The sequence below is a fragment of the Petromyzon marinus genome, chromosome 12 (assembly GCF_048934315.1).
Source record: "Petromyzon marinus isolate PM22_M1 ecotype Great Lakes invasive population chromosome 12, UKy_Petmar_22M1.pri1.0, whole genome shotgun sequence".
In the NCBI taxonomy this organism is placed as follows: domain Eukaryota; kingdom Metazoa; phylum Chordata; class Hyperoartia; order Petromyzontiformes; family Petromyzontidae; genus Petromyzon; species Petromyzon marinus.
Window position 1 is genome coordinate 10081390 of NC_133678.1, and position 17730 is coordinate 10099119.

General features: G+C 40.4%; 1 protein-coding gene across 3 annotated transcripts in view; it reads right to left on the reverse strand.

The window, feature by feature from the left end:
* Positions 1–17730, reverse strand: part of LOC116941580 (CUB and sushi domain-containing protein 3-like) — a 442102-nt gene that overhangs the window by 42734 nt on the left and 381638 nt on the right. For all 3 annotated transcript variants that reach the window (XM_032952771.2, XM_032952770.2, XM_032952772.2), the window contains 7 exons: positions 17380–17493; positions 12877–13065; positions 11592–11738; positions 10608–10796; positions 8877–9062; positions 3448–3642; positions 2714–2887 (listed from right to left, as the gene is read on the reverse strand). In XM_032952771.2, the coding sequence (XP_032808662.2) occupies positions 2714–2887; positions 3448–3642; positions 8877–9062; positions 10608–10796; positions 11592–11738; positions 12877–13065; positions 17380–17493 (1194 nt within the window). The remainder of the gene's footprint in view (positions 1–2713; positions 2888–3447; positions 3643–8876; positions 9063–10607; positions 10797–11591; positions 11739–12876; positions 13066–17379; positions 17494–17730) is intronic.

The following is a 17730-nucleotide window of genomic DNA, read 5'->3' on the forward strand; positions in this document are numbered from 1 at the left end:
GTCAATCTCGAGGAGGCTCTGGACCGATTCAAACAATGGTCACTGGGTTTTGGCTGTGAGCAGGAATCGAACTCGGGTTGCCGGTTTGGTAGCGCAGCGCGTTAACTGCTGGCTGCGCCATCGCTCCTATAAAACAAACACACTTGGTAATATGACTATTGCGTCCGTTTTTAAACCATCAAATGTCTGCCACTGCATAGAGCGATGCACAGTTGAGGGTTCCGGGTGTTTGTCATTATCTCGCGTTTGATTATTTTCAAGTTTTTGTTAAGTGCTGTTGAAGACAAATCACTACCGTGTATAGTGTAAAACGGCTACTTGCATCTTTCGGGAGATGATCCATGAAAAAACTTATCCATGGGTCATTCCTTAACACACAGGCCCCACTGCTATGAGAAATATCTAAACGGATTTGTCACCTCATGATATGATGCCGATAGCACAATTGTAATAAATTAGGAAAGACTAAAGAAAAATTAAATAGTGTTCTAGATCAGTGATTTTAAATACTCTACTTGAGTATATTTATAAGACTCTGTGGAAGCCTCACTTTTTATCTTATGGGAATAATACTAAACAGCAATGTTTTCTTCTCACAACCATCCGTCAGAAACCCATTATAATGCAACACTTCTTACCGAACCTTTAGCATGCAATTCTATTTTCTTCATCACAAATCACAGTTTCTGCCAATAGTCAGACAGCGACCATGTAACATGTGTCAACGGTGCCAGTTAGCTAAAGCTGAATGTGTTGGTGAATGTGATGTTACAAAAGAATAACCAATAAACAAACATCTTCTTGGTTCTTTCGGTAAAGTCACGTGACTTTACCGAAATAACCAAGAAGATGAATCCCTGCAGTCACGAAAGCTTTAAATCGAAAAATAAACAAACAAGCAAATGACAGGTTCCACCGTTGCCCATCAAAAAAGTGTCAATACATATCAAAAAGTGCATTGCTTTAACAATGAAAACGAACACATATACTCCCAGTATTGGCCAATTTTAAGGTTGATTATTATAAGAATACTGTTGTTGAACATTGTTTTTGCGAACACTTATTAGCTTGTTATTCGTTATGTACACACGTTTTCCTAAAACCCCAAAATATCTGTAAGCACGTACCCATAAAGAGTGCACTTTAATGAACAAGCGTTCAACAAATTAATGATAATTTTTGCAGACAACCCACTTGAAGGCTATGACAGCAGTCAGCTGTCATCTCCTGTCGAGAACAATGAATATGCCACCCAATTAAACTGTGGACCCTGTCTGAAACTTTAATTTCACCAGCAAAAGCAACGCATCTAAAGCATCTGTCAGTTGCCCACCATAGGATGGCTCTCTAGTAAACATCAGCAAATGGAGTATATTCAAAATCATTAGTTTACTGTATAGTCAACATCATTAACTGTGATCTTTTCACTGCTGGATGAAGGCCTCCCCCTCAACCATTACCAATACTCATAGTCTCACGATGAAAAAAATCCGTCCAACTCATACACACGAGTTGATCTCATCGCTCCATCTTTATGGTGGTCTATTCTCATGGACATATTCCCTCCTGTCACTTCGTTGTAAGTCTGAACCAGCATCCATCAATCCTTCTAGATATGTGTAAATATTTATGCGAATATAAACGTTATAGCAAGTTTTTTATTTACGTATTATTATTGTTACGTCATTTTTCCACAAGATGAAACATCTGATTTAAATGGGTGTCCAAAGTGTGTTGCTAAACACCATGTGCATTTTTTAAACTGTCAATATGATGTCTCAAACTTATGTTTTCTTCTTAGTATCTCTGTGCAAATCCAGGCATGTGCTTATTCATGCTATTTTGTCAACTTTTCAGCTTATGCTCCATTTTCTTTGTCATTGTTCATGTTTCTGATCCGTATGTCGCAGTAGTTTATATACTGTATATATGAATGGAATACAATGTTAATACTTTTGGCACTTTGGTCTTTTTCATTTCATTATCAAGATAATTTTCCAAAAGCACTCCAACCTGCTCATCATCATAGTAATAATGACCATTTGCTTCACAGTGGACATTCAAGATCCTATGACGTCCTTCGCAAGGGTAGGCCATTGTGTGCAGTCAACATTTTCCACCTGCAAATTACTCAATTGGGATTTGTCATTGCCCCCTAATGGCAAACGAATACCCCAGGTCACTCTTGAAAACGATACTATCCTGGCCCCTTGCATTCTTACCGAGTTAAACGAAATGAATGTGAAACTGGAACTATCATTACCTTTCCCGCATGTACAAAAAAAATCCCCCATTTGTTGTTGAGACATTCACACGAACCATGTTTATATATATAAGGGGTGCTCATTGCATTCATTCAAAAGAAGCTGCAAGAGTCACTGCAATATAATAATCGTTGTTCTTGAGTTCATAATTTATAGCACTCGCTTTGTGTTCCAACCATAGCATAACTAAACGTGCAAGACTACCGTCAAAGCCAGAACGTGTGATCTAAATTTAACTATTCGAAACTATTTTTTTTATTATACCAGGTAAGGCCCATTGAGCTATGTAGCTCTTTTTCAGAAGCGATCTGGCCGCAAATTATAGCTCAACGAAATGGCTTATCGAACTCATGACCACTTGTATGTCAGGTGAGGCAGTTAGCATCTCGCCACCGCGGAACCCTTTTGAAAAGACATGCAGACCACTCCGTGCAGTTTGTAGCTCATACCGATACACCTGTTGCTGGTGCCACTCCACAGGCCACTTGCCAGGCACTCTCGAACTTGTGAGCCCAAAAGTGTGAATCCAGGATCACAACGATAAATGGCTGTGGAGCCAAACCCCGTTTGAGTGCCAATCTTCCTGCCATTGGGAAGAGCGGAAAGGCTCCCACAAGAGATCACTAGAAATGAAGCAACAAATGACAGAATAATGACACATTGAGTAATGAGGCATATTTTTAGTATGCTAAATGGACCAATTATATTTGCATGCATGATCAAAACTTTAGGCAGTGATGGTTAAACTTTCTGCATGTTTTGAGAATCAAATGCAAATGTATTTTTTACATTTTCGGTTATACATTGTGAAATACTTTGAAATGCAATTTCCGCATTTCAAATTAACATTTATACTGACGCATTTGATATTTTATGGTTCATAAATGTTAAATGAAATTCAAGGTACAACATTTAGGAGATGCGTGAACACATTCCTTTGAAGCAAGCACAAATGGTAATTTTCCCTTTTAGCTGTCTTCTCCGATAAAGCATGCTTCACATTAATCAAAGTCAGCCTTCCCCCAGCACAATGACTAAGCTAAAGTAATGGGGGTTGAACTTTGCCTGGACATTCACACTGAAGTGTTGCATCTCCATGAATATTATACTCAATGAAATTCACGGCAAAAACATTTGAGCAAAGGTATGAAAATGTGACGTGAAGTAAAACAAGGCACATTACAGCTGCATCTGGGCCGGTCGTTTTCCCAGCTCCATGCCCCATTCTCTTGACACTGGATTATGCGAGGGCCCAGCAAGGTGTACCCCGGCTGGCAGTGAAAGATGATACGCGAGCCATATTTATAATCACTGCCATTGAGGAGCAGCCAGCTACCGTGGTCCAAAGAGAAGGCGTTGAAGTCCATGCAGGCAATAGCTGTTTCGCACGCAACAGGAAAACAACAGGGCACTTTGCTTACAACACGCTTTAACAGCGTGCGAACAGTTGTCATTTAATTGAACTGCACGGTACCCAACAAGTGGATTTGCTGCTGTTTCAGCACACCTTGTCTGTACAATACATACAAAAACTAAAATGTACACGCACAACCATGCACGACAATGTTATTAACATGCCCCGAAGACATGGCATCCACTTAAAGGAAAACAATCGGATTTGAACAGGACGCGATGTTTGAATAGAAGATGGTTTATTTACAGACCTGGTGATAGAATGTTAGTATGTGTATTGAACTTCTTTCGCACAATACATAGTCAACCGTGCTAATCGGAGGTGCAGATGGCAGCCACGACAGAACCCCTGATGGAAGATGACATGTGAATTTAAATAAATTGCTCCTGAGTAGAATGGAAAATATGGGAAAAAGCATGATGAAGGCATTGTAGTGCTAATGATTATGAACACTGATTATTTCCACATGCAGAAATGCTTATGTATGTATGCTGAACTTCTTTCGCACCGTAAGGAGCAAACCTTGATATTTGGAAAGCGCAGATGTATATATTTATGTTCTAACCCCGATAATAAAATAAATGATCATTAAAAAGGACATACGTGTAACAAGAGTCGCACAATATGCACAGCAAGAGTTTTATTTTTTACACTTGTCTCTTGCAATAAATTGTGGCTTTAAAATATACTCATAGGAAATAAATGTATGCTTGTATAAAAGTTTCTGGTTGAAAAAAAATATACATTCAAAAATTACCCAATACACACAATACCTGCACATTCTTTTTCGTCTATTATTTTTATTCCTGAGCAGACAATATTTTAAAGTGCAGTTTCAGTGTTTCCTTCCTGTTTAGTTCAACAAGGGCATAAAGTGAGGGAAAAAAAGTATTTGATCCCCTGCTGATTTTGTACGTTTGCCCACTGACAAAAAAATGATCAGTCTATAATTTTAATGTTAGGTTTATTTGAACAGTGAAAGACAGAATAACAACAAAAATCCAGAAGAACGCATGTCAAAAATGTTATAAATTGATTTGTATTTTAATGAGGGAAATAAGTATTTGACCTCCTCTCAATCAGAAAGACTTCTGGCTCCCAGGTGTCTTTTATACAGGTTGAGATTAGGAGCACTCCCTTTAAGAGTGTGCTCTTAATCTCAGCTTGTTACCTGTATAAAAGACACCTGTCTACAGAAGCAATCAATCAATCAGATTCCAAACTCTCCACCATGGCCAAGACCAAAGAGCTCTCCAAGGATGTCAGGGACAAGATTGTAGACCTACACAAGGCTGGTATGGGCTACAAGACCATTGCCAAACAGCTTGGTGAGAAGGTGACAAAAGTTGGTGCGATTATTCGCAAATGGAAGAAACACAAAAGAACTGTCAATCTCCCTTGGCTAGGGGTTCCATGCAAGATCTCACCTCGTGGAGTTGCAATGATCATGAGAACGGTGAGGAATCAGCCCAGTACTACACGGGAGGATCTTGTCAATGATCTCAAGGCAGCTGGGACCATAGTCACCAAGAAAACAATTGGTAACACACTACGCCGTGAAGGACTGAAATCCTGCAGCACCCGCAAGGTTCCCTTGCTCAAGAAAGCACATATACATGCCCGTCTGAAGCTTGCCAATGAACATTTGAATGATTCAGAGGACAACTGGGTGAAAGTGTTGTGGTCAGATGAGACCAAAATGGAGCTCTTTGGCATCAACTCAACTCGCCGTGTTTGGAGGAGGAGGAATGCTGCCTATGACCCCAAGAACACCATCCCTACCGTCAAACATTGAGGTGGAAACATTATGCTTTGGGGGTGTTTTTCTGCTAAGGGGACAGAACAACTTCACCGCATCAAAGGGACGATGGACGGGGCCATGTACCCTCAAATCTTGGGTGAGAACCTCCTTCCCTCAGCCAGGGCATTGAAAATGGGTCGTGGATGGGTATTCCAACATTAAATGACTCAAAACACACGGCCAAGGCAACAAAGGAGTGGCTCAAGAAGAAGCACATTAAGGTCCTGGAGTGGCCTAGCCAGTCTCCAGACCTTAATCCTATAGAAATCTGTGGAGGGAGATGAAGGTTCGAGTTGCCAAACGTCAGCCTCGAAACCTTAATGACTTGGAGAAGATCTGCAAAGAGGAGTGGGACAAAATCCCTCCTGAGATGTGTGCAAACCTGGTAGCCAACTACAAGAAACGTCTGACCTCTGTGATTGCCAACAAGGGTTTTGCCACCAAGTACTAAGTCATGTTTTGCAGAGGGGTCAAATACTTATTTCCCTCATTAAAATGCAAATCAATTTATAACATTTTTGACATGCGTTTTTCTGGATTTTTTTGTTGTTATTCTGTCTCTCACTGTTCAAATATACCTACCATTAAAATTATAGACTGATCATTTCTTTGTCAGTGGGCAAACGTACAAAATCAGCAGGGGATCAAATACTTTTTTCCCTCACTGTATACTCTTTGTCAAAAGAGAGAGTATAAAGGTTTCACCACTAAAGTTTGGTGTCCTCAATTTCTGAAGAAGAATGCCTCAAATGTGCCTAGGGTCACAATACAGGGTTAATACAAAGGGACTCAATGGAATTCAAAGGCTCTTGCCAATAACTCATAACAGTACAATTCAATTCCTTGAGTTTGCTATCAAATCGCTTGAAATCAAACAACTTGTCTGTCAACTATGTTTTTGTACAATGTATGCAGCAGCTGGCAAGAAGAAGAGCCTTTGATTAATGCCTAACAAAAATTTTTGGGCTATTTACTGAGCTCTAGATTTAAAGTTTTCGTGACTGCTAGGATCCATACTCTTTGGTTCTATTGGGTAAAGTCACGTAGGTGAAAATAAAATAACAAAAAATCACGACGTTTCGGCCACAACACAAGCGGCCTTCATCAGGTGAAGGGACGAGACTGTCTGGAGGACAGCGCTGGAGTGGGAGAAGCCACGCTTAGATCACGACCTTTAAGCTGTGTGAGAAGAAAAACACCAAGAGCCTTGAAAAAGGAATTAGCATATAATTTAGCATTAAAATGGCCCATTGAAAAAGCTAAGTTAAAGTTGAAACACGGCAAAACGAATTCTTCTGCCGTGGCTGATCACTGTTACAACGCTGTGGGGGATCACGATATAATTTTCTCCGATACCAAGGTTCTTTCCAAACCCACCGAGAGCAATTCAGATCTACAAACACAGACACAATTTCAACCGAGAGGATGGTTTCAAATTAAGCAACCATTGGAAAGATGTTCTAAATCGAACTAAACATTAAACTAATTTCAATGGTACAGTATATTTTTCAAGTAGTGGTACCCCAAACTTTCGCAGCTCTTATAAATCCCCTTTTCACACCATCAATAGGTAAACTCCCCCCCCCCCCCCCGCGCCAAACGGCACGTACACCACCTCTTTCCTAAAATCCGCCAATCAAATGCTAATTTTTATGCTAATTTCTTTTATGCTAATTTCTTTGTCAGAACACCTTGTTTGCTCGCACACAGTTTAAAGGTCTGCTGTCTGAGCGTGGTTGTGTTTCGCTAAATTCTCCTGTTTGATGAGTACTAGGTGCCTCGGTGAATGTATATGCTCTGACTTTAACACAGCTATTTCTGTGACCAGTTACAAGCTAATCACTCAGCTATTTCAATGCTAAATTCAATGCTAATTCCTTTGTCAAGGGGTACATCTGCGGATGTGTATACTTTAACTTAGCTATTTCAATGAGCCATTTCAATGCTAAATTATATGCGAATTCCTTTGTCAAGGCGCTTGGTGTTTTTCTTCTCACACAGCTTAAAGGTCGTGATATAAGCGTGGCTTCTCCCACTCCAGCGCTGTCCTCCAGACAGTCTCGTCCCTTCACCTGATCAAGGCCGCTTGTGTTGTGGCCGAAACGTTGTGATTTTTTGTTATTTTATTTTCACCTACGTGACTTTACCCAATAGAACCAAAGAGTATTTACTGAGCTGCTTCATTTCATGCAGAGCTTCAGCACTGAAACAACTTTGCAGGATTAACCACTATTAATTAAAAAGTGCATCCTAATTAGTTGTTCCATGCAGAATCATAATGTAATTTTATATAGCACAATTCACGCTAATTGTTTGCAGGCAGCACAGCAAGTAGATTATATGGCTGAGCTATAGCGCGCTTGCGACTTGTTGTAGAGGATTGTGGTTCGAGTGTAGCAGCCGCCCTGGTTAATACTGCAGGTGTGTTAACCATAGAAATACTGCATGCCGTCTGCTTCCCAGTGGACTTTAAAGATTCTGTGATATTATCGGAAAAATAGTAGCCTATCTGTGCCAGCAATTGCAATTGTAAAAAATACACACTGTGAAAAACTGAATTTGTCCATATGCGAGTCAATCTGTCAGTCACAGCTCTTACTTCAGTGATGTATGTTGCACCATGTCAAGTAATGACTCTTTCTGACTACAAGTAAGCTATGTATGATCTTTGACCGATATATATGAACAAAAACATAACCAAAAAAAGATCATGCTATTATAGTAGCACTCAGGGGAAACACAAGTGGTGGACAAAATATTATAAAGATGTCAGGTTCAAGTCACTCATATTCAGTGGCAGGTAAAGTTAAATGAGGTGTCCGGTCACTCATGCGATGTGATTTTATTAGGGATTGTTTAATAAATATATAAAGATTCAACCTAATGTGTAAGACTGACTTGTAATTAAAGTCATTTAAACAAGGAAGAAAAATCGTGCGTATGCATGGGTTCTGTAACGCTTTCCAACTTGCATAAGTACAGAAGCTAATGGATAGCAATCAGGGCAAAATGTTTGGTTTTTTTCAATTTCAGAGTCATTTAAGTGCTGGGTTGTGTCTCCACGTTTTTGGCAAACCCTTTGATCGACAAAGGGTTGCCAAAATAAAAAATAGTGATATGAATTTAAACAGAAAATGTTCCTCTATTGGATCATCTTCATGAAAGTTAACATACCCTCCCTGCAACCCTTGTACAGGGCATACAGATGGACAGGGCTAATGAAAAAACATTGCTCTGAACGTTAGTTGAACCTCATTTTGTCGTCGATGTAACTCGCCGACCGGCCTCTACTGGACATCTGTGACAAAAGAGCTTCGTAGCTCATCAGATTCCGAGAGTTTAAAGAAAGATTCAGAATTCTTGAAACAGTCGTATAGCATTAAAGGCAGGGGCATACCATTACACATTGGTGGTTGGTTGTTGTTGCTCCAAGTTCCGTTTTCCAGGCACACAGCCGCAAGGGTATCTCCAGGCCCTGTGGTGTAGCCCCGGTTACAGCCGTAGGTCACTCGCCCGCCAACGGAGTAGTTCACGGTGAGAATCTCCCCGTTGGCCGGAGAGACTGGGATGCCACACGAGATGGCTGGCAAATCAAACGTGAAACATCAGAGGCATCATTCAAAGGAATAGTTAATCCACTGCTTGCGATGTTTACAAGCACAAAAACCTCATCCGATATTGACTCATGTAGCGTCTAATTTATTTATGAATGAATCATTCTTAATTTTAATGCAAGAAAAATCTATTACGCTGCCTTTTTTGATACAACACCATTGCCATGTTTATTATGCCTGTAGAGTATTAGTATTCCGTACATGGGCCCTCAGCCCAGGCTCATTCTGGCATTTTGGCAAATGATGGTGATAGTGATGCTGACAGTGATGCTAGCAATTAAAAAAACTACTGTAAATAATTAAGGATAAACATAGCTCTTTCAGTAAACCTGTGAAATAGTGCTTCATAGCTCATTCTGTTCTGCCAGCATGAATACAATGTCAGTGCCTTACAAAAAGTCCCGATTGCAAACCATCCAAAGATATTATACTTTATTTTAATGCCACGTATCCATATAGGCTACGAATATATTAATGTATTTACCATTTTTACAATGCACCAACGTGATGCATTTAACTGTGTGCTGCCAGTGGGAATTCATAAACCTGAGACTGAGGTGCACATTATGTAAATGTATTGCACGCAGCTCCAGCGATTACTTGGTGCCAGGAGAACCTAGATTCTATGGGGCTTCTCTATCACAGGGGTCATGTTTCCTGTGAAGTCTCTTTACCGATGGCCTCAAGCAAAGCATTTTCAAGTTATACATTGCTCGGAAGGTCTCCAAAAAGGCCTCAAGTACGACGTTTCGCCAGTAATTATAACCGCATCATCAGGCGACATCCAGATTTGTGGAGAAATCCTCCTGTTTCGTTACTGGGATTTTCGTGCCCACAAAAAAAAACGGCAGGATACATTATGCGCATGCACATGATGCATGCGCATAATGTGCATGCACAATGTTTGTTGATTACCATGTGATTAACCCAACCGGTAACGGATGCCCATTGTAATTTATATGAATACATTAACCCTCCCCTCCCCCTCTGGCCTTCACACTTGATTGGCTTACAAGTGACATCACATTTATCCCTCTATTTAAGAACGAAACAGGAGGATTTCTCCACAAATCTGGCTGTCTCCTGATGATGCTAGCTGTAATTACTGGCGAAACGTCATACTCGAATTATAAATGTTATGGGTGCTGTACTAGTAACTAATTGGAATGTTCTGCTTACATGACAAACGTTACTCATTGGCTGTGTCCAGTAGTGGCGGGTTTAACGACACATTTATGTTGACCCAATCTAACCCAAAAAACTCTATAATGGACATTAGAACAGCTTTAATACCGCTAAAACAAAAAACTTTATATGTTTTATTCGCAACATACATCCTGTTAAAATGTGAGGTCTGACTTTGCGGTGGCACGCATTTATGCAATGATGGAATATTGCCTCTCAGCCTTGTCAAATTTGACAAGAACATGAACCGTGGCATTCATTAAAACAGCTGGTGCAAGCTGATGTAATATGCTACATGTCATTGCAGAGATGGCATATCAGACACCCACCTTGACAGGTCGGGACAGCAGAGTCCCACATATGAAATCCTTGGGGGGCTTTAACGCAGACGGCTGAGCTCTTCCCTATGAGCGTGTATCCTCTGTCACATGCCCACCAAATGACGCTGTTTAAATGCCCACCGCTTTGACTCATGACTGAGCCGTGAGCCGGTGCTGCTGGAATGCTGCAGTATTCGGCTGTGGGAGGTGAAACGTGGAAAACACTCTCAGATTATTTGAACCAATACAGAGTTTAGGCACTTGCGATCCAAGCATGGTCTTTTGTGTTGGGCCGTATGTTGAGGATATTCTCTTGAGTATTCGCGATGCGCTTCTGCGAGAAACTTTCACCATTTGCTTCGGCAGACATCTGTAGACATCTTACTGGGCGTATGTGAAAAAGAGCTTCATAACTTATTGGATTCCTCAAGTCTAAATAAAGATTCTGATTTAACTCCTGAAGATGCCCGCAGTGGTGCATGGCCAGAGCTTGAGAGAATAAAATTCTCAACGTGCGGCCTTCCCTCGAAGACTACACTTGGAACAATAATTTAAAGTGCTTCCATAAAATAAACCTTCCCTAGCTCCAAGTCACAATACAATACCTTAATTCCACATTTGTTGTTTCATTATTTTTCTCCCCCAAAAGGCAAACCATCTCCATGCGTCCAGCACCTCATGATATAAATAGATAATAGTTGTGTATGCCATATTAAAGTTCTTATTTCGTTTTAAAAGCCATATTTAAAACTGCAGTTAGTGTGGGATGCCAGACACAATGAAAGGTTTTAGCAATGTGAAGGGCTATGATCATAGACTTTCCGAAACATTCAAGGCTTCTGCCGCAAACACGAGTTGCATAAGCTACCCGGTCACCTCCGGATTGCGCTTTTTTTGACAAATATTAGCCTTACATAATAGATACAGACAGGGCTCATGAAAGTTGTATTTATCAGTGTAATGTGAAAGAGGGCAGGAGGGAATTTCTGTAACCTGTGTATCGAATGCGGAAGCCTTTCTTGCTGGTGGCCTGGTCGGACGCCCAGCGCAGGTGGACCTGATGGCCTGTGCTCGTCACGCTGATCGGTGCCGAGTAGTCCCCACTCAGGGCCAGCAGTCGTGGACTCTGGCTGCTTTGACCTCCAGGGGGAAAGAGTGAAAGAGACGCAGCGGGAGAGACGCGGCGAGAGCCGGAAAGAAGAAGAAAAAATAACGACTAAGATTGTGATCTTGAATGAATGATCGTTTGTCAAGAGGTTTTTTTTTTGTGTGAGAATGATGAGTGCTTGACTGGGCAGCAGGGACAAAATGGGATAGAATAACCGTGCTATATGCGCAAATTCATATCGGGATTGTTATAACATTTACTTGTAATGCTTAGAACTGTGGTTCTCAAAAACTGTTTTATTTTAGTTTCTTATACTGTACAGTATATATATATTTGTTTTAGGTATTGCCCTGAGTATTTATGAAAAAAATAATACATCGTAAAAGAAGCATCGAGGATTCAGGCTCATGTTAGAAGCAACTACTCCTGAGTTATGCATAGACAAGTGCTTTAAAGGTTAAGTGTGAGTGCTCATTTGCAAATGCTGAATATTTTGCGCTGACAGGGATCACACAGGGGAAAGTGCTCTGTGTTTGCGAAAATATTCAAAAACATTGACACGTGCTTGAGGCAATGCTTCCATTAAAATTACACTATCTCAGCCAAACTGTATTTGATTTTTGTGCAGATATATATAGAGTACTGTATATGGACGTCGGAGGAAACGTGGCAATGGTTTTCGCATTGCACTCAGAAGGTGGTAACCTGAGTGCAGTTGCAGCCATGGCTATTATCAGTGGTAAGTGATATCTGAATCAGTCATGGACATCCCTTCACTAAACTACACTGATCAGTGTGAAATATGATGAAACTACACCCATGACTAACACAACCTTCATCGGGCAAAGGTCGCTAAATTATTACATTAATCTTAGACGAAAAAATTCCAGGGATAACTGCTTTCATAAATAATTATAATAAAGTTGTCTTTAAAGGTAATCTTTTGCCAGTGGGGAAATTCCAAATTCCTATGGCAGGAGTGAGTCCATCCATGACAGGAGTGAGTCCATCCCAATTAAACCATGTATTACGACAATTATACTGCCTGACTGACTATGTAATAACTCCGTTATTTATGCTAAAGCTTTGTATCATCATTCCAAAAAGTATAAACATGCATACACGTACAGTATATCTTACGTGCCTATACTGTAGCGGCATCCCACTTACCATCAAATATCTCCAGCTCGTCATATTGCTTTTCACTTTGAAATAATTCAATGAACAAGGTTACATTGTATGTCTTTTCCACAGATATGGTCCACAGGCATGTCTGCAAATATGGGTAGTTGGCTGGATAGCTTGGGCTCAGAATCACACCCACGGACTCCGTGCGGACTTCATTTGTTGGACACAGTGCTGCAACAGAGATCAGGCAGTGGGAATTACCACCGAAAAAATATATATATTTTTAAGATTGTTGTTGTTATTAGTATTGTTATCATCAATGTAAATATGCAAGTGTATACAGAGGTATGAGCAAAAATATGGGTGTTATTGGTAAGACATTTTGTATGCAGGGATTGCGTCTCCAGTGATGCTGAAATGTTATTTGTATATTAGAATAAATAATACTTCCGTATAACCGCTCGTATAAATTTGAGCTGTGCTGGCATATGCATATATACACATCCACGAATGACTTCAGGTGTTAGTTGACCTGCACAAAGCTATTTTTAGGAAATAATGGCAATGCTAATTTTGATGCATGAAGTGTCTGTTTCCGGGGAAGATCAGAGCTGGACTCACAGATGGGTGATGAGTGAGAAGGAAGGATATATTTGATTTTGAGTGATGACTGAATGATTTATTTTGGAAGAGTACAGAAAGATACTTAAATTTAAAAACATATCACTTCTTCACGTGACACGTAACATTTTACAGATTGCACAATATGCTCAAATTAATAGTTCACTGACACATTTTTTTACGTAAAAAAAATCTGTACAATGCATACACAGTGATGTTCTATTCACCCATATATACGTATATACATACATCCTTCCTGCTACCAAATTCTAGAGTTGTTGCAAAATCGACGGCCAACCTTCAATTGTCTGCTCTTACAATATCTGGAAGATTGGATTTGGGTCTAGCCCCTTATCGTTGACCTCTGGGTGCAACTCCAAATGTCTCTCTTTAACACGCCCTGCGTCATCCTACACGTGTGTCCCACCTATTTCAACTTCCGTTTCCCGATTACCTCTGATATCTCCTCTTTTGCTGCATTTTGTTGAACAATTTTTCTTTAAATTCGCTTACCTTACCTTTCCATGAAATTCCTAGCATCCTCCACAAGTACCTGGATTCGAGTCGATTTGTTCTCGTCAAAATCCAAATGATCCATAATGTAGTACTCAAATTACACGTGCCTAAAACACCTGTCTTTTAAACACTAACGCTGACATCTCCACAATTACCAAGCAAAGTGAGATGGAATAAATGGAATTTACTGTAGATAATAACAAAATAGTAATTAATGAATATATTGATATATATGAATAGGTTAATTATTGTATAAAACACATGTTCCTATGACATAGCAAGAATACTACATATCTGATTAGTCAACTTATCACAATTGCATTTTTATAATATTTCTTGAACAACGTTTAAGAAGGCAAACTATACTATTATAACAGACAAATAAATATCACAAATGAAAGGAAATTGCAACAAAATTCATAAAACGACAACTTTGCAAACCAAAGTCTATGCATACACCTGAAAACAAAATAATACTAGGATGGACCATCGCTTTCAACATAAAATCCAAAACATATGGGATCAAATTATATATATTCTAGATTTGAAATGATATATATTTTAACATCACATTTTACGTTTAACAAACAAATGCTATATTCGACAAAGTCGGGCAAAGATGAGACGATTTTCATACTTATGAATGACCGTAACATCGATGCAAATTTTGATTATTGATGAATGAATTTAAATGCAGCTGTATATGCGACAACGTATTTCAAGTGTTGGGCGGATGCAGAGCATGAGGAGGATAATTACACAACAACTACATTTGTTTCCCTTTACAGCTGCAGAAAAGCATACAAATTCATATTCATACCTTGGCATTACGATAAACAGGGAAAATATGAGGATCAGTCAGAACCTAGCGTTCACGAAACAATCCTGTCCAACTGCAATATGACAGATGCGTAGGGGGTATGACAGGTACAAAGGAAAGATGTAGATACATTTTTTTTTTTTTAAATGTCACATGCTGCATTGTATTAAAACAGACACTGATAAATTGATGTTCACAAAAAAGTATTTAAAAGCCAAATAAAATGCCACCCGAATGCTTCCTTCCTGCAATGAAAAAAAATTTGAGTTGTAATGCATGTTGTTGCAGTGGCGTTTTAAATGGCACCCTGCTGTAAATTGTGTTCGAGCATTGTGAGTGCGTGTCTGAGATGAACCCTGTCAAGTTAGGGGAATGCACACATTCTACACGTCACCTTTCTCAACATTAAAACCTGGCAGGCAAAACATTTAAAAAAAGGTATTGTATAAACTAAAAATAAGTCGACAAATAAAAAAAGATGACGGAACAATTGCTTGGATGAAAACGCAAATGCGCCTTTTCTCGCAGCTAGAAAAAAACCAAACTGCTGTCACATTGTTTGTATGTTGCTCTCTTTGTTATTGCTGTATTAGTATTATAATTGCTTTCCCTGAGTCCTCCAGTCTCTCTTTCATAGAGGTTATGCAAAATTTTCACAGGAGGCAATTGCTATGTTTCCCAATTTAAAAAAAAGAAAAAAAAACTTAAATATATGCGTAACATTTACACTTGGCAAAAATTTGGACGATGCGATGGCATAGCCTTCTTAAAGTTACTTCACGGGATCTTTAATATCCACCGTGAAGCAGATGGTGGCTTTTTTTAATGCTGAATAGCTCTGCATCAAGTAACGGACCTGATATAACTGGACCTCTACCAGGTCCTCATCACCATTGTATCTAAAACTATTACCACTATAATAAGCCAATAATGTGTCCCGCGCGTGACGTCACTCCACATGAGGCCCACCACCCCCTCATTAATATTCATAAATTAAATAATTTATTACGCAAAGTCGCTTCGAATATGACGACGTTTCTGAACAGAAAGTGACGGTAAAAAATAAATCTTAAGCAACATTTCTACATCCGTGCGTGACGTCACTGCAAAAGAGCCCCCCCCCTCCCCCCTTCATCTGCCGCACCCCTCCCCTCATTAATAATCATGAGCGGGTGACGTTGCTCCATATGCCGCACCCCTCCCCTCATTAATAATCATGAGCGGGTGACGTCACTCCACATGCCGCACCCCTCCACAATAACCATTAACGGGTGACGTCACTCCACATGCCGCACCCCTCCCGTCATTAACAACCATGAGCGGGTGACGTCATTCCACATGCCACACCCCTCCACCACCATTATAGGGTGACGTCACTCCACATGCCGCACCCCTCCCCTCATTAATAATCATGAGCGGGTGACGTCACTCCACATGCCGCACCCCTCCCCTCATTAATAATCATGAGCGGGTGACGTCACTCCACATGCCGCACCCCTCCACAATAACCATTAGCGGGTGACGTCACTCCACATGCCGCACCCCTCCACAATAACCATTAGCGGGTGACGTCACTCCACATGGGACAACACCCCCCCACCCCCCTCATTAATAATCATGGGCTGAACAATTTTTCTACTGAATATTTCACATTTACTGCAATATACACCAGTCCTTGGACGGGCAAAAAAGCTCGTTCATAATATCCTCCAAATCCACCTGCATGCAAAGGCCAGTTGCTTTGTTAAAGTCCAACGTTTACTTCTAAGGTAGCACTCACATTACACCTGCCTAAAACAGTTATTTTAAACATGTCAAGTCGTCATCTCACCATCCTCAAGCAAAATCAAATGGGTTACCTGGCATTTACTGTATATAATAAAAAAAAACAAGTGAAACAAATTTTAAGCATACAATAAATGCTAATCGTTGTGTAAAAAACATTTTCCTATAACCATACTACAAATATCTGGAGAGCCAACTGATTCCAAACCCTTTAAAGTCATTTTAAAATACGAATTCTGAAAGACAGCACTGAACACGACTTCCTTAATATGCTTAACATTTCTAAAAACAGTAAACGTAGGGGGCCTGCCAGTATCTAACCATGGAATGTAGACTCTGCGGCTTTCTTACGCACGCTTGGTGCGTTGTACTGGGTTGTCGTTTGCGGCAGTGCGTGGTGGCGGCGGTGGGCATATTGGGATCCGTGGCCTGGGCTGATTGAGCTCTGCTCCATTGTTATTTTCCAGACTCCTCTGACACCGTTGCTGGGCTATTGTGTTTGTACGGGTCACAATATTGTCTCCGTCCTCGTCGTGTCCCTCCAGAGTTCATCTTTTGTGTGTATATTTTTTTTATTCTTTTTTTTTTCACCCCATCCCCTCTGTCTCTTCCCATATTTCTGCCCCGGAGTATCTTGTACTGTATATTTCCTGCGTATTTGCAAGTGGCTTTGAGATGCCGTGGCATACAAGCGAATAATAAATGAAATTCATCATCCTTATGAGTGCGTATGTATTTTTTTTTTAAAAGGGGGCCTTAGTCATGACTCATTGCATGTGTGCAAGGCGGCCTCTATGACTCACCCTCGCACGCTGGTGGAGTGGTGTCCATCTGTAGACGGGCTCTCAGCTGGCAGGTAAGCACGTCGCTGTATAACATCGTGAAGCCGGCCTCGCAGCGATAGTGAACTGTGTCCCCTGAGCACAACACATGACCTCTCAATGAGCACTCTTCACTTATGCATTCTACACACAACTATACTATGACTTGCAAATTAAGATGTCTGCCAAACTTATGCCCTGTGCCAATGAAGTTATACGAATATGTAACACACATATTGGGTTAAAAGAAACACCCAAATTTTTTTGCTCTAAAGTAGAGGGGTGGGGGGGAATCTGTTACATTCCGGAGAATGTAGCGCTGCATTATTAACA